Source organism: Tamandua tetradactyla, chromosome 9 (assembly GCF_023851605.1).
Source record: "Tamandua tetradactyla isolate mTamTet1 chromosome 9, mTamTet1.pri, whole genome shotgun sequence".
NCBI classification, from domain to species: Eukaryota; Metazoa; Chordata; class Mammalia; order Pilosa; family Myrmecophagidae; genus Tamandua; species Tamandua tetradactyla.
Window position 1 is genome coordinate 19,385,589 of NC_135335.1, and position 24,542 is coordinate 19,410,130.

The 24,542-nt window shown below is 37.1% G+C and overlaps 1 protein-coding gene and 1 long non-coding RNA gene across 8 annotated transcripts in view; one reads left to right on the top strand and one right to left on the bottom strand.

Annotated features, from left to right (window-relative positions):
* LOC143646819 (uncharacterized) overlaps positions 1 to 24,542 on the bottom strand; it is a 139,313-nt gene that overhangs the window by 8,275 nt on the left and 106,496 nt on the right. For 4 of the 7 annotated variants that reach the window (XR_013157657.1, XR_013157656.1, XR_013157654.1 and 1 more), the window contains 2 exons: positions 19,256 to 19,351; positions 4,425 to 4,540 (listed from right to left, as the gene is read on the bottom strand). This is a non-coding gene — a long non-coding RNA (uncharacterized LOC143646819). Of the gene's footprint in view, positions 1 to 4,424; positions 4,541 to 19,255; positions 19,352 to 21,743; positions 22,361 to 24,542 lie in introns of those variants that run through there. The other 3 variants (XR_013157659.1, XR_013157661.1, XR_013157658.1) reach the window with 2 other exon arrangements.
* OR10W1 (olfactory receptor family 10 subfamily W member 1) lies at positions 1,687 to 22,575 on the top strand. The gene is made up of 2 exons (XM_077116190.1): positions 1,687 to 2,632; positions 22,367 to 22,575. The coding sequence occupies exons 1-2, from the start codon at positions 1,687 to 1,689 to the stop codon at positions 22,375 to 22,377; spliced, it is 957 nt and encodes a 318-aa protein (XP_076972305.1). The 3' UTR covers positions 22,378 to 22,575.

The window sequence follows — 24,542 nt, forward strand, 5'->3', positions numbered from 1 at the left end:
TGGCAATGCTTCTGCTGATATAAAAATCCTCAAAAAGCTTGTCAGTATGCAATGCACATCATAGGAGTCCAAGCCATCACACAGGAATGTCTTCCACAAATCTTTCCTCCATAGCCGCATTTCTATTCCTGGTTTCTGCCAGGATGGCTGATTGGATCCATGAGTCACCCTCTTAGTCTCTTTAGCAAATGGTTGTCCAGTCACACCGTGGCGCAACTCCACAGCCTGCTATCTGGATAGGCTGAGAATTTTCCAAATCATCAATTGCTGGTTCCTTTGTGTTTAACAGTTCATTCCTTAATTTATCTCTTTCCTTTTTTGCATTTTACCATAAGCAGCAAGGAGAAACCAGGCATGCCTCCACATTTTCTTGGAAATCTCCTCAGCTAAATATCCAAGTGCATTTTGTAAAAGTGATACCTTTCACCCAACAAAATACAATTAAATATGCTCTCTACCATTTTATAATAAGGATCATTTTTCCTCCAGTGTCTGATGGCATGTTTCTCATTTAACAGAAACATCCATATCATTGATATTTCTAGCAACATTCACTTCAAGGGAATCTAGGCTTTTACTAAGAATCACCTAAAAATTCTCCAAGCTTCTACCCATTACCCAATTTTAAGGCCACTACCACATTTTTAGGTATTTGTCATAGCAGAATCCCACCTCCCAGTACCAAACACTGTCTTAAGTTTCCTAGAGTTGTAAAAATGCACCACCAGCTATGAGACTTAAAACAATAAAAATTTATTGTCTAACAGTTCTGGAGATTAGAAGTCTGAAATCAAGGTGTTAGAAGAGCCATATTCCATCTGAAACTTGCCGGGTGAAAATACTCCTTGCCTCTTATCTTTCAGTGTTTGCCAGCAATTCTTGGCATCTTTGGTTTGTGCATGCATCATTCCAATATCTTCACATGGCCTTCTCCCCAGTGTTTGTCTATGTGTCCAAATTTCCCTCTTCTCATAAGAACAACCATCATATTGGATTATGGCCAACTTTAAACCAGTCTGACCTCATCTAACAACATCTTCATAGACCCTATTTCCAAATAAGGCCACATTCAGTGCCTAGGGATTGGGACCTGACTGTTTCTTTTTACTTTTGTAGGGGTGGGGTGTTAGATAGAATCCAACCCATAATGCATTCCTTCTCTGAAATTCAATCATCTTATTTGTATCTTTCTTATGACCACATCTGGCTTCTTTTATAATCACATTACATATCTTTTCCATCATATCATGAATTTTTGTGGATTACAGCCATATATCCCCTACGTATTACTGAAGGAGGTACTGAGTATGAATAAATGAATGAAATGCTTCCTGTTCCCACATCCATGACCCTTGTCTCCAAAAAAATTCCTTGGCACTTTCTTAAGAATTTACTGAGAGAATTTAATTTTCATTTCACTCCTAAAAATGGCTCCTGAATTCCACCCACTTTTGCCTCTTTTCCTCAAAAACCTCCTCTATAACTTTGCCCCACTTTTGGCAACTAGAAATTAATTTGTAATTATATGGAGAGGGCTTGGAAAAAGGAGGTAAAAAAAAAAAAAAGAACTAATCTTAATCTTTCTAATTTATACTTCAAGTCCTAACTGGCTTAGGTTCATGGCTCCAATATATCATTGGCCTGACTCTTCCTTGTAACCCTCTCCAGAGAAAAGCTATTGGCTCAATGACATGGGAAAATCACTCGGTATCGATGGAATTTGCATTCTTGGCCTATCCCTCTTGCCCAGAGCTGTGCATTCTGTCATTTCTTGGAATTAGCCTGGTCTATGCATTAATCATCACCGGGAATGTCCTCATTGTGGTAGCCATCCAAACCGAAGCCCACCTACACAAACCCATGTACTATTTCCTGGGCAGCCTGTCAGGGGTAGAAATATGCTACACCGCTGTGGTTGTGCCCCATATCCTGGCTAACACTCTACAGAAACAAAAGACCATCACCCTCCTGGGCTGTGCCACTCAGATGACCTTCTTCATTGGACTTGGCAGTGCTGACTGCTTCATCTTGGCTGCCATGGCCTATGACCGGTATGTCGCCATTTGTCACCCCTTACAGTACCCCCTTGTCATGACTTTGACTCTTTGTGTCTGCTTGATTGTGGCCTCTGTGATCGTTGGGTTCTTCTTATCTTCACAACTGGTGGCCTCCGTCTTCTCTTTGCCGTTCTGCCATGCTCGGGGTATTGAGCACTTCTTTTGTGACGTGCCCCCAGTGATGCAGCTCGTTTGTGCCAATAGCCACATGCATGAGCAGTCCGTGCTGGTGGCAGCCACCTTGGCCATTGCCTTCCCTTTCCTCCTCATCACCACCTCTTATGCCTTCATAGTGGCTGCTGTGCTCAGAATCCAATCAGCGGTTGGCCGCTGCCGCGCCTTCTCCACCTGCTCCTCCCACCTCGCTGTGGTCCTGCTGCAGTACGGCTGCTGCGCCGTCATGTACCTGCGCCCCAACTCCAGCTACTCTGCCAAGCAAGATCAGCTTCTCTCACTGGTCTACACACTGGGAACCCCACTACTCAATCCGCTCATCTATACTTTGAGGAACAAAGAGGTGAAGGGAGCCCTGGGGAGAGTGTTTACCAGGAATTACCTCTCCCGCAACAGCAAGGGTAGGATATAACCTCTCTGGCCAGGGTTTGGTGCCAGTCCATTATAACTGGGATTCCTCTCAATCGATGTTAATTGACCTAAAATATTTGTATATATTACCTGAAAACTGTTGAGCCATGTGTATCGGGACCTGAAAAAAAAATTTCTTAAAAAGAAAGTTTCACTATTTAACTCAGTCATTTCTCTTTTAGGCAAGAAATATATATGAAAATTAGCATAAAGCAATATAAGGTTGAAAAAGTAGGGAACCAATAAGGGTTGGACAAGCATTAACTATTAGGATCAGCAGGAAGCCGTCTTCATCCCTATACTTGAAAGGCAAAAGGAAGGTGCAATACTATTAGAGAACAGGGAGAGCCAGAGCTATGGAGAGAGGCCACTTGATAGAAGCTATGGCTTTAGAGAAAAAGCATCTATTGACACAGCTATGGCCAAGCAAAGAGAGAACAGGGTTGTAAATATCCTTTCCTTTCTCTAGTCCCATGCTCCCTTCTCTTGCCTTGTCTTCTATTGGCCAAACCCAACTGGAAACAAGAGGGAAAGAGACACTAGGGATTCAATCCACAGAAGTCAGCCTGTTGGGGCACAGGGCAGGGTAGAGAAGGGCTGACAATGGATTTTGTGAATTAGGGCCGACGTAGTATAACCAGAGAAAAAACACTGCTATAGTATTATATTAACAATGAAAATATATTAATGATACAATTCTCCCATAATAAAGTATTGTTTAAACAATTATTGTATGAAGGACTATTATGCAGTCTTACGTTTATGTTTTTTTCAAATAGGAGTTTAAGTAATAGTTAACAATAAGTGCTTGCTATATTCTAGGAACTGAACTAGAATATAGCACATACATATATTCTCTTTGTCTCCAAAAAATCTTGAGGGAAGACTGTTATTATTTTTGTTTTCCAACGATGGAACCATGTGGTCACACAGCTAATAGTGGTGGCGTGGGGATTTGAACTCAGAGATTCTAGTTCCAGAGGCCCTGTTAATACTTATGACCAATCACAAAAACAAGATATAAAACCGCATTTACAACATGATTCAAATACTTGAAGAACATGCATAGGTACATATATGCAGGGAAAAAAAATAGGTGTGAATGCATTAAAATATAGTTTATGATCATTTCTGATTAGAGGGATAACTAGTGGACTTTATTTTCTACACTTCTCATTTTTTAGCTCTTCCCACATTTTCTATAATACAAATGTATTATTCTTAAGCTCAGAAAAATAATTTTCAGAAATATTTCCAGAACAGATCTGTTCATATATTGGTTTGAAGCATGTGAAATTACCGCTGTCTGACCACTTCTGATCTACAAAGAAGCAATATCATGTTTCAGTCTAACGTGTTTATTTAGCCCATAAATCTCCCATCTTCCCAGCAAGAATTCTTTTCTGATGAAATATAATAAATATATCATTTTAACTTAATTTTACGTAGTCATAGTGAGAAAGACTACAACGTGTGTCATTTTGGTACTATCCCTTCCTCCCTGGAAATAGTTAAGTCATAACGTCAAAGGACAATGCCTCTGGCTCAAAAGAAGTGGTGTAGGGGGGAGGAGGAAATTCTCTGGCTGAAGGGATGCTTTTCAAGATGCCTGGACAAAGTCTCAAGATATGCATCAGTAGCAAATGCACACTGTTCTGTTTGTTGAGGGGATTGCAGAAAGAAAGAAGAGTAGAAGGAGGGAAAAGGGAAGGAAGCAAAATAGAGAAGAAGGAAAGAAGGTAGAAAGAGAGGAGTAGGATTTCAATCGAATTTTAATGCTACCTTTTTTTCTGCATTTGATGTCATGAATCATCGTTCAAATTAAGTTGGGGGCCACAGTGGCTCAGTCGCAGAGTTCTCGCTTGCCATGCCGGAGACCTGGGTTCAATTCCCAGTGCCTGCCCGTGCGAAAAAAAAAAAAGCTAACTTGGAATTCAAAAAATAAAGAAAACAAGAAGAAGAAAGAGTTGAATTGGATGGCTACTAGAGAGAAATCATTGAAGGGCTTATCCCATATCACTGTTCACCCAGGACATCTTCATTGAGATTTCTCGACTATAAAGGAAGAGCTTTACCTCCGTAATGAAAAAACACTCCACATATACACGGGTCTAGCTGTTTAATAAGAGTCTTTCTATAGAATCATTAACCATGAAAAGTATAAAATTTCTATACAACTTCAATGAGAAACAAGAAACAAGCATATTTTGATAGGAGTTTATACATCTCCTTTATTTGTATTGTTGAGATTAAAAATTAACTTCTTGGAGGCTTGAATAAAACTTCACAAGATCAGAAGCATAACCAGTAAACCACTCAGATTAATTTCATACATTATCACACAAATATAATGCTAATGGCAATTAAAATATTATTATAAATTAACAATCTTAGATGCTAATGAAAGTGTAGAAAAACTAGCACTGTCATCCGTTGCTGGAAGCAATGTAAATTTTTTAACTATTTTTTAAACTTACTTGGCAACTAAAGTCAAAAGCCATGAAAATGTGTTTTTTTTGGGGGGGGCCATTTTTTAAAAATAAACTTTATTTTTGTGAACAGTTTTGGATTCCAGAAAATGTGAGCAGATAGTACAGAGAGTTCCCATATACCCCATACCCAGTTTCCCCTTTTATTTATATTTTTTATTGCAAGTTACAATATTTTTTATTTTATTTATTAACATACCAACATGCAAACACAGACATTCTTACCATATGATCATTCCATTCTTCATGTATAATCAGTAACTCACAATATCATCACATAGTTGTATATTCATCATCATGATCATTTCTTAGAACATCTGAATCAATTCAGAAAAAGAAAGAAGTTCCTACATACCATACTCCTTACCTCTCCCTTTCATTGATCACTAGTATTTCAATCTACTAAATTTATTTTAACAAAATGGTTGTCTTTAACATATTGTTCTTTCCCCTGACAATCTGTCCTGGAGCAACATATCCTAATCTAAATACAGAAGGAAATGTGTCTAGTTAAGAAGATGTGCAATGCAGTGTTTTCATCACAGAAACTTGGAAACAACCTAAATACCTAACAGTATTAGAACTGTGCAAAGTGAACTACAGCTGATCAATAATCCATTATACAAAGATGAAAAATTATCTTTGTGAATACCAGAAAAATAATTAGAAAATAATTGTCAGAATAAAAGGCAATAGTAGGATATGAAAATGTGTGTCAAGTTTGATGACAGTGGTATAGAAAAGAAAGGTTAAATAGAGAAATATTAGAAGGAAATATCCTAAACAGATGATTGTAGTTGTGATGGTTGGAGGGAATTTTTCTTTTTACAATGTTTCATGTTTTCTCTAAATTTGTCTACCTTTATTCAAGAGAAATAATTTTCAGCTTCCCCCTTCCATAGGGGGGGAAGCTATTTCACTCCCATTCAATGCAAAGGTGGACCTACTTTCTCTGACACTATTGCACCTGATCACACCTTCAATGACTTATTTAAGCATCAAAGGAAAGCGCTGAAATTTTCCTTCATGCCTGTGTATAAACATTAACCCCTGAAAGTGAAATAAATTAGATTCTTGCCAGAGCTCCCCTTTTCCTGAACAGTTTGCTCACTAAGTGCTTCACCAACAAAATTTGCTGAGACTGCCTGGATGTTTGGCACCTTGTTTGCAAGGTGTAGTGGGGCTGTACAGCAAGCAGTAAAGAGACTGTATTTGTGCTTATCTGTTTGGTCTAATTGGAAAGGCAGCTGATGGATGTGATATGATGAGAGGAATTATTGGAATAAACCATTCCAGGGCAATCAAGATCATAAAATAGCTATTTGACCTATTATGCTTCAAATAATCAATAATACTCATCATATTTTAATGAAGATTCTGAAAACTCTTCTTTTTAGCTCATACAATGAGACTTATGCAATAACACTGCAAAATTTTCAGGGTCACCACAGTACAGTAAAAGCTTTGAATGCTGTGGATTGCTCCTTGGTTCTCACTTTATCCTCTAGCTCCGACATGTGACGTTTGCTACTTGCCTGTTACCATTTCCATCACCCTCTGTTGGGGAGACGCACAAGTACTGGGGGGAAAAGAATATACAGCTTGCTTTTACATTGAAAAATCTTCCCCATAGACTGCACATTTCGTGGCCTTCATAAAATTACTAAAAACAGGTGAGACCCCTCAATGTAACATAATGATGTTTTAACACTTTCAATATCCCCCAACTCTTCCAACTGTGTCAGCAGTTATGCACATTCCTGCATGTTCTCTCCTTGCTTTGTGCCTTTGTTATCTTTCCCCAAGGCTGACTTCGTGGGAATTTATGCCCAGAGGGACAAACATTAAGAAACATTCAGCTTTTTCAGCAATTATGTGCATATATTCTCTTAGCTCCCTGACTTCTTTGTCCATTCCCACTATAAAGACCTGCCTTCCATAGCTCAAATACCCCTAAAAAGTGGAAGAATGATCAAAGGTGATGGTGGAGTTATACAGAGAAGGTCGGCTTTAACAAATGAGTATGAGCGCTGAATCATTATACTGATATTTCTTTTTGCCTCCAATACCTTAGATATATTTAGCAATAAAAACCTAAAATTGTGGAATTGTAGCCCATACCAAACTCTGAAATCTGTTCTGCAACTAATTGTTGCCATGTAATTTGAAATTTATTGCTTTTATGCATATATGTTATTTAAAGAGAAGGTAGAGTACAACAGAGAAGATAGGATTTTAAAAATGAGTGTGACTGCTGATATATGCTGATATTTCTGTTTGTCTCCAGTGTCTTGGAACAGCTGAAAGAAAAAAAACAAAACATGGTGGAACTGTAAATCATACCAAACTTTAAAATCTGTTCTATAACTACTTGTTAAAATGTACTTGGAAATGTATTGCTTTTTTGTATATATGTTGTATTTCACAATTTAAAAAAAAAACAATAAATAAATAAATAAAACCCTGTCTTCTCTTCTGATCCGTGTGGACCATCAAGCATGGAACTGCTGTCTCTCCTCCCATCCTCAAGGATGAGGACCTCATGTAAGCCCCCAGTAAACTTTCTATCCACTCACCAAGCTGGATAGTCATTCTTTGATCTGTCGTACCCATTGCAGTTCAGTGGAAGGCTGTGATAACACAGCGCCTCGCCTTACAATCTTTTCATTCATGTAATGGACATTCATTGCGATTGTTTCATTCATTATTTCAACAAATATTTGTCAAGCACTTATTATATGCTAAGTACTCTTCTAGACACTGAAAACAGATCAGTGTACAGGCAAAACCCATGTCTTCAGGAAATTTAAGAGCCACTGAGAAGGCAGGCAATAAGTATGAAAACAAATAAATCCTACCATTGCAGATACTTGTATGTTCTTTGAAGAAAATAAAATAAGAGGGTGATAAAGCATGATGGGAACAGAAGTTGGGAGTGGGGACATATAACACACTGGGCTGAAAAAAGCTTTTGATGGAAAATATGTGTGTGTGTGTGTGTGTGTGTGTATGTATATTTGTCTTAAGCAAGGCAACTAAATGAAGAACCAAACACATGAACGATTTTAATATAATCTGATACTTGCTAGAATAACCTAAAGTTTATGGAGAAAAAGCACACCTGTCTGCCTGGATGTAAATTTTCAGTAAGTCCCTATAGGGCCTATATGTTTCAGAGCATAAGATTGTTCTTATGATTCTTTTTCTTTGATTTGAGACACTTTAGGAATCTGAGGTCAGAATGTCTGAAAACCACTTACTTTTCTTATATATAGGACCCTAAATGCACAACCAACAGCTCCTCTGGCTATATACAGCCATGTCTTATAGATTCTACTATGTCCCAAGTCTTCTGGTATCTGCCCATTTACTCTTATCTACTTACCCCTGTATTATGCAGCTTCTTTCAAAAATACTTTCAGGCTTGATGATGACATGCCTTACCTCTCTCTTTCTGTGGTTCTCCTGGGCTCTTCACCATAAAACTACAGTTCAGTTTCTCTCCTTCCCTGTGTCTAGCTTCGTCTCCCAGAATCCCAGCACAGTTTTATCACCCAAGTCCTGCTTTACAAGCAAGAAGTATAGCCCATGTATTTGATATAACCCCTTATTTATCTCTGCACCAATACTACACCATTTTCCTCACTATGGGCTCATGATAACTTTTGACACAAGGCCAATTGATCTTCTCATGTCTTTCTTCAAGAACATCTTCACTACTCTAGGCCCTTTGTAAAGTCCTAGGATCTTTAAACAACTCATCAAGTTACACACACACAAGCATTGTGGTAGTTAGATTCAGTTTCAACTTGGCCAGATGAAAGCATCTAGTTCTGTTGCTGTGGGCATGAGCCAATGATACGTGAACCTCATCTGTTGCTGATACATCTGCAGTCAGCTCAGAGGCGTGCCTGCTGCAATGAATGATGTTTGATTTAATTGGCTGGTGCTTAAATGAGAGAGCACAATGTAACACAGCCCAAGCAGCTCAGCATACCTCATCTCAGCACTCGCAGCTCAGCCCAGGCCTTTGGAGATGCAGAAAGGAATCACCCCGGGAAAAGTTGTTGGAATGCAGAGGCCTGGAGAGAAGGACAGCAGAGACCATCCTGTGCCTTCCCACATAAGAAAGAACCTCAGTGGAAAGTCAGCTGCCTTTCCTCTGAAGAACTAACAAAATAAGTCCCGTTTTATTAAAAACCAATCCGTCTCTGGTGTGTTCCATTCCGGCAGCTAGCAAACTAGAACAAGCATACACACACACAAGCATACACACACACACACCATACCTGTTAGAATTTTTATTGAGATTGCAATGAAACTATAAATCAAATTGAAGAGAAGTCACAACTTTAAACTATTGTGTACTACCATCCATGACTATGATATATCTTTCAATAGACTTATGTATTTTTCCATATAGAAATCTTGAACTTGCACTTCTATTATTTAGTGCTAATTGTACCTTATTGAAACATAATATACATACCATAAAATGTACAAATCTAAAACCCACACCACTTAATGATGAGTGACAAATACACACAAGTGTGTGAACTTGGCTCAGACCAAGATAAAGACCATTTCCACACCACAGAAAGCTGCCTCGTGCCCTTTTCCAGTCTGTCTCTCCCTCCAGAGGCAACCATTATTTACATTATTATGTTAGGTTAGTTTTGCTAAATTCTTGAGCTTCATATAAATTGGATAATACAGTATGTCAGTTAATAATTTTTTGTCTCTCAGTTCCAACCCCATTCTCTTTTGGTTTGCTTCTTGACACTGGACCAGCTGCTTGGCAAACTGGCACCATACTAAACTTCTAGCTCTACAGGGTTTACGTCAAAGGACACTTCAAAGGAAGAAGCTTTTCTTCCTTAGTCTAGTGGACTATTTCCTTCTTACTTCTGAAGATGCCACTTCCAGTGACATATGGGAAACCCAAAGACACTCAACTTTCAGCACCTCTTGCCAGCACTTTAGAGGATGTCTTACCAGCTAGTCACTTCCGGGTGAGTTTTCTCAGTGCCCCAACCAGATTCCCAGCCAGTCTCACCAGCATCTCAGCAGGCAGCTTCCTAAAGAATTTCACCTGTACCAGTGATCACACCTGCCTCTGTGACCTCAGCAAATTTCTGGACTTTTCCAATGGGATACAGCCACACTTTATCTACTGAGGTCTGAGTCTCAGCATTGGGAATGAGGAGTTGTTTTTCCAAGTTTGTTTCTTCAGTGAGTCATCAGCATCAGCCCTAGAGAAAATAAGTGCTCCCTATATCTTCTGTTACTGTTATTTAGAGTTCTCTATACCCTTTTTATTAGCTCACTTCCTATTACTAGATTAATAATTCTATATATTAAATTTTCCCTATTTAAATAACGGTGATGGTTTCTACCTCTAGACCGAATCCTGACTGATACATGTGGTACATATTTTCCTGTGTCTGGTTTGTTTTGCTCAACATATAGTTTTAAAAATTCATGCATATTACCTCTATCAGTAGTTCATTTTATTTCATTGCTGACTCATGTCTCATTGTATAAATATAAAAGTTTATCTATGCATTCTTCTGTTGATGATCCAAATTGTGATTATTAAGGAATAAAGCTTAAACAGGACAGAACCCAAATGTTCTAAATGTCAAACAACATAATGATAAATTAGACTTCATAAAAATTAAAAATTTTTTCCACATAAATAGTTTTGTTAGGTATATGGTCCAATTTCTCTGGATAAATTCCACCTAGAAGGAATTGCTGAGTCATAGGATAAATGTATATTTAACTTTATTAATAACTGCCACTTTTCAAAAGAAAATGAACAAATTTGCACTCCTACCAGCAATGTATGCTAATTCCAGTTGCTTCACAACCTTGTTAATACTTAACATTGTTCAGGATGTTTTTGATTTTGTTTTCTATTTGTTTTGTTTTTTAGCCATTGTAATGGATATAGGTTTATTTCATTGAGGTTTTAATTTGCATTCCTCTTATAAAATGATAATAAGCAACTTTTCACAGATTTATTGATCATTTGGATAAATTCTTCTATGAAGTATCTTTTAAATTTTGTTCATTTTTTATTTTAATTGGGTTATTTATCTTTTGATAACTATACTATTATGTATATAATTCCTTTGTCAGATATAGATATATATATATATAGTTAAAATTTTCTTCCCATGTGTGACTTACCTTTAACACTTTAATATTTTTTGATGAGCAGAAGTTGTTTACTTTTAAGTTTTTGGGAAGTCTAATTTCTCATCTCTTTCCTATATGTTGATGACTTTTGGGTCCTGTTTAAGAAATACTTGCCTTCCCCAAGTTTGTGAGGACATTCTCTTATGTTTTCTTATGCAAGTTTTACAGCTTTAATCTACATATTTAGGTGTATGATATATCCCAAATTAACTTTAATGTATGTTATGAAGTAAGGGTCAATGTTTATTTTCTCTACTTATATATATAGCTGCATCAGTGACATTTATTGAAAAGATTTTTGCTTCCTTATTGAATTGTCTAGTGCCTTTGTGAAAAATCAGTTAGCTGTATATATAGTTGAATGTCTATGTCTGGACTTTCTGTCTTGGTCCATGAACAAATTTGTCTATTCTGTGGTAGCACAAAGGGTTATAATTTCCTTAGATTTTTAGTTTTCCTCAAAATATGAGAGCAAAATTGTTCTTCATTCACTAGATTATCTCAGCTATTATATGTTACTTGTATTTTTTTCTAAAATTTCTAAAAAGAAGTGCTGAGATTTTATTTTGCATTGCATTGACACTGTAGAGGTCAACTTGCGTATAATTGATATCTTAACAATATGGATCCTTCTAATTGTAAACTTAGTGTTTACTTATGGTTCTCCTTAATTTTTCTCACTAAAGCTTTTAAATTTTCTCTATAGATATATTTCATATTTTTAACTAAATTCACATCTACATTGCTTCAGTTTTATGTTATTACAGATGTTTCTCCTCATTTTATTTCCCAACTATTGCCTATTAGTGTATGGGAATACTGTGAATATATTCATATTGTGCCAGGACTTTGATAAATTCATTTGTTTATTCTAGTAGTTGTACTTTCTTTTAAATTTTCTACATACACAATCATGTCATCTGTGAATAAAAATAACTGTACTTTCTGAGGCAGGTGGTTGTGGCAATGGTCCCCAAGGAATCGCACCTCTCGCTGTCTATAATGTGCCCTCCCACAATGATTTTGGACTTGTTTTGTCAAATGAAACACCATCATACATGATGCAAAAATGGCTTGATAAACACTTTCATATTGGAGTTTGCATCCTGAGATTTATGAGCTCACCCTTGTTTTCGTTTGCTAAGGCTGCCAGAGTACAGCACAGCAGAAATGAATTGGCTTTAATTAGGGGATTTATTTTGTTACAGATTTACAGCTCCTTCCATGAAAGGCATCTAGCTTTCATCTTAGCCTCTCTCTGTCGCATGGGAAGGCACACAGTGACATCTGCTGGAATTTTCTCCTGGTTTCTGGGTTCCATGGCCTTCGCCAGGGTGTGTCCTTTCTGCATCTCCCAACATCTGAGTCTGAGCTCCTGAGCTCTCTTCTGACCTCTCTCCTTTAAGCCTCCAGGTAATTAAATTGAATGTCAGTCAGTATGGAAGGCATGCCCCTTAGCCAACCTCAGATGTCATCAGCCAAAGACGAATTGCACATGCTGATGATTTAAGTCCACAGCCACAAAACAACAGAACACCATTTCACCTGGCCAGGTTGACACCTGAACTAATTACTATAGCCATATTATGAAGAAGCCAAGAAGGAAGACCATGTCGAATGCAGGGCTCCACTACCCTCAGTGAACCCTCACCCCCAAACATCCTACCCTATGACTGAAGCTTCATGTCTAATCCCAAGTAAAAGAAGCAAGAATTGTCTCTGCAAGACATTGGTGCCCAGAAGTGGCGTGTTGCCATAAAGTAACATAAAACATGTGCATTGATTTAGGAATTATCCAGGACTAGAAAAGTAGCAAGGAAGCTACTGGTGAAGGCAGGTGTATGGCAGACCATCAGTAGAGGCCAAAAAGATGGTGCCCATGGAGTAGCTCTCAGAAGAATTCACAGGAAATCCAAAGACTGTAGCACACAGCATTATTGTATTCTATTGATAAGAGCAATCAACATGGATTAAAAGGACAGGTACAGTCCGATCTGAAAAGAGGATTCCAGGCTCCCAACTTCCTATAATCAGCAAGCTGGTTAGGAAAGTCACTCAGCTGCAAATATGAGCCATATTATATAGAAACAGACAGAACCAAGAGTAGAGCCAAAATTTTCATATAACGAAGGATTAGGTAACAAGTCTCAGGAAGCAGAACTTGGCTGTAAGAAAGGATCATTTCCTGCTTCCAGAGTAGAAAACCCTGGCTATCTGTGCTGATTGAATTTCAGAGTTGCCATAGCAACTAATGACCACTTGGTGCCCTCTGTTCCTCTCCTGTCCTTAAATGGAAGTGTTTGGTGTGGTTCAAATGGGACACTGATGCTATCACAAGACCCTGGATTTTAAGCCTGATTCTATGACTGGATTGTAATTTTCATCACTGAAATTTGGTAGATGACAGAGCCTATGTCTGTTGTGATGTTCCATATGCCTTTGAAAGCTATGTGTCCTTGTACATGTTTAGTGCAGTCAATTAGAGGTAAAATTAGCTAACAGTGTGGTTCTAATCTATGTCCTTACATAATTATCGCTTATTTGTTCTATCAATAAATAACGGAGGAGTGTTAAAATCTCCAACAAAGATTGTGGATTTTGTGATTTCTCCCTTTATTTCTAACAATTTTTGTTTCCTTTACTTTGAAGTTCTATTATTAGACACCTATGTACTTATCATTTTTACACCTTGCTGATAAATGAACCACTTTATCATGATGAAATGTTCTTTTTGATTGCTGGTAACATCTCCTGCCCTGATCTTAATTTACATGTTGTCTTTTACGATTAGTATTTGCATGCCATATGTTATTTGTCCTTTTGATTTCTACATATTTGCTCCTGCCTTTTGGTTCAGTTTATTTCTGATGAGAAATCACTTTTAATCTTACATTTCCCACATGAGTGTGAAAATTATTTTCGCTTTATCTTTGATTTCAAGACATATCACTTTGATGAACCTAAAGGAGGTTTTCATTGTATTTAACTTGTGGAGGATTTGCCAATTCTTAAATTAGTGGGTTGATGTGTTTAGTAAGTTTTGAATATTTTTTGGCCACCATCTCTTTGAATATTTCTTCCAAATGTATCTTTCCTCTCCTACTGTGACTCCAATATCATATATATTAGAACAGTTGCTATTGTCCCACGTCTTAGATAATGTTGTTATTTCTCATTATATTTCTTTTGTGCTTCAATTGCAAGCATTTCTATTAACCTATTGCCAGGTTCACTATTTTTTTTTCCTGCTCTGGTTGATATTCTGTTCCGCTCATCCAACAAATTCTTTATTTCAGAAACTGTATTATCCTTTTGTTGAATTTTCCCTTTCATGTAGTTTCACATTTTTCTGCTGAAATACTCTCTGCCAACTCATCCTCTGCATTTTACCTCTAAATTTTTTTAAATATTTATAATTTTTACTTTAAAGTACTTGTCTGCTAATTTCAACGTGTGAGTCATCCTCCATGTGGGTTATCTTTTATTCTGCTACAAATTATTGATTTTCTCCTGATTGTATGCAATAGTTTCCTGATTCTTCTTCAAATACCTAGAAATTATTATTATTTCCTGGGCATTTTAGTGAAAATCTGTAGTTCCGTATTATGTAAATTTCTCCCAAAAAATGCTGAAATTTGTTCACATAGACTGTTAAACTACTGAAAGATTATCTTATTCCTTTGGGGGTTTGGTTATATTATTTGTTAGGGATAGTCTATTTTAGTTTTGTCCTCCCTGACAGGGTGTGGAAAGTTCAAAGGCATGGACTTTCTAGATGCAACTGTATCATCACAGTGTTTGTCACTTCCTGTCCATTCTTCTTGGTACAAAGCTACAACGTCTCCTCAGTTTTCTGTACTCTATGAACTCTCTGTTCAGCTCTCAGCTGTTTTCTGCTAAACTTTCAGAATCCTACCCTGTGCATGCATACTTATCTAAAGATCTGGCCGATGACCCAAGAGGCAGCATTAGGCACATTTCAGTGTCTGTTTCTCTGAGGAGCTCTCCCACACAAATTCCCCTGCCTTAATACTTTCAGTATTCAGTGCCTGATCCTCTGTGCAAACTTGCGACTCTCTGCATGGGCTCTACCTCTCTCTGTCACAGTTTGAAAAATGCCCACTAATAAATGTAGAGTTCACTTTTTACGGTTTTCTTTTCTTGAGAATCATCCTGTCCAAATCTGAAATATACGCACGCGCACACACACACACACACACACACCAGCCTTTCTCTCATGGCAAGAACCAAAAATTCTCATACACATTTTCAACTGGAATTATTTCCAGGAAATTTTTTAGGTTACTATAAGCGGGAATATTATTAATACTTAATGTTATAAGTTTTTAATGGTATATAATAACACCATTGATTAATGTGTATGGATTTGCACTCAGAATCCCAAATTCTGTTATTAATTCTAAGAGTTTATCTGTATATTATTTGAATTTTCTACATTTAGACTGTCATATCATCTGCAAATTATGAGTTGTGTCTCTTTATTCCCAATCTTTATAACCTTCATTATTTTCTTTTCTTACAATTTTGGATTTTGTCTCTGTTCTAATGGTAAATATAATTGGTGAGAGATATAATATCAAGAATTATGATTTTTACTTTAGTATCCCTTTTTAAATCCCTTCATCCATTAAGAAAGTACCTTACTTTTCCTAGTTTACTAAAATATTATTTTCTTTTCATTACAAATGGATATTGAATTTCATTAGATGCTTTGGGAGTATCTATTGAGATAATTTTGTGATTTTTCTCCTTTGATTTGTTAATATGATGAATTTCAGTAACTGATGTTCAAATGTTAAACTGAACCTGAATTCTTGTTATTAATTCATCTGTGTTACAATTGCATGTTTTCCTTTGCTGATACTTTGTTTAGAACTTTTACAACAATATTCATAAGTATGTAAATTTCCTTTCTCATAACACTCTTGTAGGATTTTGGTATCATGTTTATTTTAGTTTCATAAAATGAATTAGAGAGTGTAATTATTTTTCTTTTCTCCTGAGAGTTTGTGTAATATTAAAATATCTTACTTGTTGAACGTTTTTTAGCTTTTTACGACTGAAGTTATCTCACTAGGGATTTTTCTTCTGGGAAAATATTTCAGTTCATTGTAAGTTTTTCTACTTCTTCTTTGGTTAGTTTTGTGAAATATTTATTATGAGAATTTACTCACTTTATCTAAATTTTTTAATTTAGCAGATTAAAGAACTTGAAAATATTCTATTAACATTTTTTCATACCATCATATGTCTAAATTTTCTACTAGCTTATGAACCTGTTATCAAAATTTCAAAGGAAAAAATCAATATAAGTTTTTTCTATTTTAATACATAAGAAATATTCAATAACAGAGATTGCTGCTTATTAATGGATATGTGTCTTTTCATGCTTCCCATCCAAATTACGTAAAAAATACCCAATTTTTTTCAATGAGATTTAATTACAAAGTTACATTAAGTATCTACAAAAATCAACCCTTTCTTCAGACCAAATCTATCTGAAAATATTAATAGTGAAGACTCATGACGTTGCGTGAAAATGGTAACTCACAACAATGTATCTATTAACATTTTAATGTCTTTAACATCTTGCTGGCATCAGTTATTTGTACTTCTTCTCTTGTTTTTGAAAAACATTAGAAATTAATGAGTGCAAGAATAAATTATTTTGCACTAGAGAAATATTATTTTGGTGTGTGCTTCTACCAAATTTCTGGCAGTTCTACAAATCTAGAGCCACGTAAATTCAAGTTTAAGGCATGAATTTTCTGGATGATTTGAATGGCTAGAAATCAGATTGCAAGCCTTTGCGAGGGCTGACTTTTCTACAATTTATCCTTACCTGGAGGGTAAAGACTTTTGAATCTTAACTTAAATGCCAAGTGCCATATCCTTATTGATATCTTGAGTGCTTTTGGGGTACCTTTCTCTCCACATGGTATTTAATCATTCATTAGTTCAGCACAGTGTCTTTATATGGCTTATGGATCCAGAAATTGAGAGTGGAACCTGCAACCCTCTTAAGACAAGTGCTGGCAAGTGCTAGCATGTCCTAGACCTTCACCTCTGCTGCATTTTATTGGTCATAACAAGTTACAAAGCCAATCTAGATTCAAGTGTGGGGGTTTGGGGGTGGGAGGCAGAGCATAAACTCTATCTTTTGGTAGGTGGAGTGGTATGTGTGTACAGTGATGGGAGAAAGTGTTGGTGCCCAAACATGGAAGTGGTCATCCATACCTATTAGTTGTGGAGCTAGAACACTAGAACAACGACTAGAGGATCTGGGTTGCACTGCCGGAGCATATTGGATGGTTGCATCCATAAACAATGCATTTTCCCTTGAAAGGCAAGATATTCACTTACATAGTAACCTAGCCAAGCCATCAACTGGCCTGGGTGCTGTGAACCAAAATAGTTCCCATGGGAAAAGCCATGACTCTTCAGTGAAAATTGCGGACCACAGGAAGAAGAGTTAAGACATCCACAAAACAGCCCAATGAAAATGAAAACATCTCCGAGAAATAAAGAACAGAACAAATGACAAAAAGGAAGAACTTCTTCATTAAGAGATTAACCAGACTAAAATTACAAAGCATTCTTGGGATTCTGTTGCCACAAGAGTCTCAATATTTCACAACAAACAAAAGCAAGGAAAAAAATAATAGTGTAAGATGTGAAAAGAATTTTAAACAAATGAAAAAACTTATAAAGTACAATAAATCTGTAATAAGATAAAACAGGAAATGGTATCCATATAACAAGAACAAGAGTCACTGAAATAAGAAACATAATTACAAGTTAGAAATGAAACGATGTGAAAAACAACAAATGAAAATGAAAATTGGAAACATAGTCATTGCATTTTAAAGTTCTTAATAGGCACACAAACAGTTCACAAAAACAAGTTAAAGTGAGAATCAGTAAATTTCAGAAACGAGTTTGAGGAAACACAGAGTACAGCCAATACCCATGCTTCATTGGGGTATTGAAGTATGTGAGACAGCTTAAGAGAGAAGGAAGATTCATAAATGGTTCCAATAAGCATTTAATGCAAATGTTGTACACCTTGTAAGTACAGGCATTGCACCTGCTTTGTGAATTCAACAATAGATAAAATAAAGTCCCAGATACAATAAAATAAAATATATAACAACGTAAAATATGTCAGTTGGTATTGTATGATGTAAAGAAAAATAAGGCAAGATAAGAGGTATGGAAAGCAACAGGGGTGTATTTTATAAAGAAATACGTGGGAAGACTTCTTGGAACAGGCAGTATTGAGCAGAGACTTGAAGGTAGTGAGAAAGCAAAGCGTGCGGATATCTGTCAGAAGAACAGCTCAAGCACAGCAAAGAGCAAGTACAGATTCCTTAACGTGGGAATTGGCTTGGCATGCTCAAAGCTGCCGAGGACAAAGAGAAAAGGGAAGGGGATAATGATGGTGGTAGCGATGGAGACGAAGATACCATGGTGACTAATGAAGATGATTATGGCCACTGATGTAATGATAGTGGTGAGGGTAATGGAGATAGTGAAGATGGTGATGATGGGAATGTCGATGATGATAACAGTGGTAATGAGATAATGATGATCGTGATGATGTCAGCTAACACCTGCTGTGCTCTTAGATGGCGTGATTCATTCAATCCTTACCCAAACCTTAAGAGAGGGATACTATTATTCTCTCTAATTCACAGATAAGGAAGCTGGTGCTCGACTAGGTTAAATACAAAACTAGTTAGTGGCACGGCCATGGGTCAAACTCACGCTGCATGGTATCCGTGTCCCTTCACAGAACAGCAAAGAGTCTGTGTTGCCTGAAAGTGCTGGGTGAAGAGTAGAGTAGCAGAGAATGAAGGAATCCAAGATAAGGTCAAAATTACACAAAATCAACATCACCTGGGATTTCAAGGCCAAAGGTAGGACTTGGATTTCAGTCGTGGAGAATGCAGCAGAGTAATATTGCCAGGCTTTCCTTTTAAGTAAACCATTCACCTGCAGAGTAGAAAATATACTGTTTTAAGGGAACTTGAGAAGCAGGGTACTGTTAAGCATCTGTTGTACCAATCTAAGCAAGGAGCCATATTTTGGGTGTATTTTGAAGGCAAAGGCAACAGAAGTTGATAGGGACTGGATGTGGCGTATGAGTGAAAGAGAGGAATCAAAGAGGAACTAAAAAGTAGAATGATGAGTTGAGCAAGCCTCTGCAAAAGGTAAATGTAGTGGGAAAAATCAAGAATTATATTTTACACTTGAAATATATTTTGGATATCTAGATCATGAGTTCAGAAGGTTGTGGCTACGTGCGTAAATTTAGAAATCATCAGCATATAGATATTTGAACTTCCTTTAATCATTTTCACCCTAACTCTCCTTAAATGAATTCACCTTACTATCCTGACATCCAAATTTCAGTGTACCCCAGGGTTCAGTCCTTGGTCCTTTTCACCTTTCTGTCTTCATGCACACTTGAGAGTAATCATATCTGATTTTCAATATATTTGCTTACAACAACTTCCTGGAATAGACCAATCATTCAAGAAGTATTAGCAATGCTATTAGCCATTGCCTTTGCCAAAAAATCACTGACCACAGCAAGCTTCATGCTAATAATCTCAGACCAATTTACCATTGCGATTTCAGTGGAATATATCCATTATACAGCTTTGAACCTGTCATAACTAATTCCACTAAAGTCAAAAAACTGGACCTCTATTAAGGAGCTGATTAAAGGAAAATACATCTGAATATATCTTCCATTTCCACTTAGCGGCCCTCAAAATTGCATACCATACTTGGAACCAGCGGGGACTGTCCTGATCAGTCATCATCATGAGTATAAAGGGCAAGCTGTCCTCACTCAGATGGATTTTTATATATTTTGGACCCATATGGATAAATTTGATACACTCATTTTAGCTTCAGAAAAGACCTTTTGGTAAGCTATTGCCATTGTCCAAAATCACTTCTCCTTCCCCTCTCCTGGATGCCTTGTCATCTCTCACCTTGCAGAGGTCTTCCTGGATACCATACATGAAGTAACCATTTCCGCTTGCCATTTCTATCACTTCAGTCTCTTACTCTCACACTCCCAGTTGCCCCTTGCCCTGCTCCACTTTCTCTGTAGCACTCGTGCCAGTTTGCATTGGTGGTGGAGCCCAGAAAAGTCATGTCCTTTGGTCCTCATTCAATATGGCTGGCTGGAAACTTCTTCTTGTTCCCATGGAGATGTGACTGACCCAATTGTGAGTATTAACTTTTGATTCAAGGGTGATGTGACTCTGCCCATTCCAGGTGGGTCTTGATTAGTTTACTAGAATCCTTTAAAAGAGGAAACATTTTGGAGAAAGCTTGAGAAAGAGAATGAAGAGAGCAGCAGAGGCATGAGAACTACAGAGTCCACCAGCCAGCGACTTTTAGAGGTGAAGGAGAATGCCTCTGGGGCAGCTTCATGATGCGAGAGGTCTGGAGAGGAGGCTAGAAGATGTCGCCATGTCCGTCATGTGCCTTTCCAGTTGAGAGAGAAACTCTGAACTTCACCAGCCTTTCTTGAGTGAAGGTAACCTCTTGTTGGTGCCTTAATCTTTTATACACTTGCTTTAATTGGGACATTTTCTTGGCCTTAGAACTGTAAACTGGTGACTTATTAAATTCTTCTTTTTAAAAGCCATTCCATTTCTGGTATATATTGCATTCTGGCAGCTAGCAAACTAGAACAGCACTCAATCCTTCTAACATACTATTTAATGTTCTCCTTATATTGATTGCTTATTGTCTGCCTCCCTGCAAGAATATAATCTCTACAAGGGCAAAAGCTTTACCTATTTTGTATATTGATATCTCCCAAGCATTGAGAATAAGACTTGGCTCATGGTGAGAACTCAAATATCTGTTATATGTTGAGTAAGGGCATTATTGATAATGGACATGAGACAGGGAGGTTGAACCTGGCTAAAGTTTGATGCCATTAGTGAATAGAAAATGTGTTATAAGAACATGTGCCCTGGAGGGAGGTGGATAAGGGAGAAACAAACATCGTCAAGCTTAGAGCTGGCATTACAGCTACAATTAAGAAAAATTCTTCAAGAAGTAGGAAAGACTGAAGAGAGGAGAACCTGATCAAGAAATGGAAATAGGTAAGATAAGGAAAAATGAACACAAATATCAGAAGGAATGATTGTGGCAAAATCTTTCATAAATTTTCTGCTTCTCTAGAAAATAGGACAGTTCATAGAATTTTATAGATAGAAAATATGATGGAGGCCATTTAAACCAACACTTCAAATCATAGATGAGGAAGCCAACATAAGAACTTCACTATTTGCCTAAGGTAAACCATTAATATCTGGCAGAGCCAGTACTAGACGTGACATTTCCAGATGCCCAGGCTAGGGTTGATTAGTGCATTTCACATGTTCTATGAAATGTGAGTATGAATGCCCGTCTTCAACAATACCCACTGGGAGATTTTCTAGAACATGGCATCAGTAAGTCCCTGGTGGGTAGAGGACAGGAATGAAGAACTTGACTGACTACAAAGAAGAGTGGCCCATTAACTGTGCTTTATTGATCAACTGGGGAAATTTTCCTCAAATATTTTCTCTTGTTGGTTTCAATTTAAGGAAAACCACTAGGGAAATTCTCCTCTTTGGGACCCATTAATTTTTTAAATATTTCATAAAGAACACTAAATAATCTGACTAAATCATGCAAGGCTGGACTCAGAGTGAATGTATCAAAATCTATTTTTGATTGTTGAGGACACAGGTCTCACCACCCAGGAATTTGAATGAGGATTGTCCCACGGTTTTACTCTTCCAAAGTGGACCCCTCTTCATGCCCATCACAAATTCCTAAATGGTGCTTCTGCGCCCAGGCATCAGCAAGTAAAAGATACTTCCTCATTCTCATCTGGACATTATGAGGATGTCCTCTACTGTCCACTTGTCCATTCTGAGAGATGCTTCATAACTTGAGACTCATGGACCCTTATTCCATCTCCTCCTGTAGGAAGAAGATAAGTTGGATCAGTGAGCTCCTTTGAAGAGTTCCCTCCATCATCTGTGAACTCAGCATCTCAGCAAAAATGTTACCCTGCACTTTAGTGAATTTCCTTAGGCAGCTGATTGAATGAAGCAAATTTCAAAGTGGTAAGAAAGCATCTTAAGAGATTTCATTCCTTTGATTTCGTCTTTATTTTCTTCCTAAAAATAATAATAAAAGCACAAAAATTTCCTATCATATGTTCCAATTGAGAGAGAATATTCAGATATATAGTACATAATTGTAGAAAACAAACAGGTTGTTAGAGTAAATTTTATAATCACTTTTATAGATACAGAAAAGGAAGCCCAGATAAATGATTGAATTGCCCAGTATCCCACACCTAATAAGTATGAATCCAAAAAGAAACCGAAGCTTTCTGCCTTTTCCTTCAATGTTCCTTCCATTGGGCCATTCTAAAGAGGGTGTCATGGAACTCACTTTTTTCACATATCATCATTAATCCATAGAAATTTAATGGTTCTATGTGGAAAAAAAAAGTATTCCATAAAGAAATAAAGTTAGAAAATTTTTGAGGTAAAGTTAAGCTGGTTACTTTATGATAGGACCTCACAGAACTTTACTATGTTAATATACTTGGTGAATCTCTGAGAAAAATTGCAAACATTTTCCAATTTTGACCACAAAACCTTTCATTTGGGGGGCATTTTGAAGAATTCATTTTCTAAGGAATTTTATTTAAATTTGCTTCTAACGCATCATGCTCCTTTAGCAGGTTGAAGGTGGTGATCATGCCTGAAAATTTCCTTATGTCCCTCCACGTAGCTGGGCCCAAGAATTGAGCTCATAACTGATATTCAATGAACGTTTGCCTTCTTGATTTAGTTATTGATGAGGAACAATGGCCTTGTAATTGAGGTAGGTGGCAGGCTTCCTGGAAGTATATAGCAAGACCAGCTACTACTAGATTTGGAGAATAAGGATATGGAAGAGAGGTGACATTTGCTACAAGCTCTGAAGGAAGAGTAGGATGCAGCTAGGGAATGTGCAGGAGACAAGTGTTAGCTGAGGAGGGTGGAAAATGCAAAGTCCCCAGACTAAGACAGACCATGGCAAGAAACTGAAAGTAAATGTGCAGAGCTGGGGCAAAAGATGCAGTAGGAAAATGGGCAAAGAACACCTAGTTAGGTAGTGCGTTTAATTCATGTTACTCTTACTCTTGCCATTAACTCTATATTTATATATTAAATCATTTGTAGCTAAAAAACTGAGATTCATAGAGTTACATAACATTTTTTTTTTTACAATCTAATAAATGGCAGATTCAGAACTCACACTCTTTAGATATCAAGTGTCTCCTAAAGCTGTAATTAACTTGGGAATGGTACAGTATTCAATGCTTTTAGGGGAAATAATTTGGGAAAGAAGTTTGGAAGGGATTTCAGACTATTCTACGAGGAGGTTTTCTCCCTTACTTTTATGTGCAGCACCTGACTGAATTCGGGCTTTTATTTCCATTGTACTGCCAGAATCCCACTAATATATCCTTTCTGTGTGGACATTGTACTCGCTTAACTAAGTTGCATAACTTTCACTGTGGATGAAAAGAAGGCATACCTGCAGACATCACTCTCTACTAATGAATCCAATAAAATGTGGATTCTAGTCTCGGGTATGCCAGTAATTAGCCATATACCTTTTCATGTAGGATGTGAGAGGGATGTTTCTTGAGTTTTCTCTCAGATCCCAGATATAAGGATTCAATACCAACACCACCCCAGAATTTTGTGTTTTATAAATGAGGACCTTTTTGACTTAGGACTGAGCTTCACTGTGGTTCCATGCTTCCTTAACATTTTCAAAACTGTTTTTGGATTTTGGTTTGTGTATCATCAGTATACATACATTACACATAGTAAAGCTGGTCTACCAACCATTTAGGTATGACTGCTTCCTAGATATTACTCCAACATTATCAAACTTACTGGCTCAATAAACACATCAATAGTTTAACTACTATGTTTCCCACCATCCATTTATAAATTGACTCCATCCCATTCAATTCCTCCCTTATTGCATGTAGCCAACAAATGTGAACAAATAGCCCAGTCTATGTGGAGCTAGAGTAATTGTAGCATAATTAGACTGCTGATGGAGCCATTGAATAGTGGGCTTTGAAGGG

Coding starts and splice junctions, on each gene's coding strand:
- OR10W1 (XM_077116190.1), top strand. CDS start 1,687: ATGACATGGGAAAATCACTCGGTATCGATGGAATTTGCATTCTTGGCC.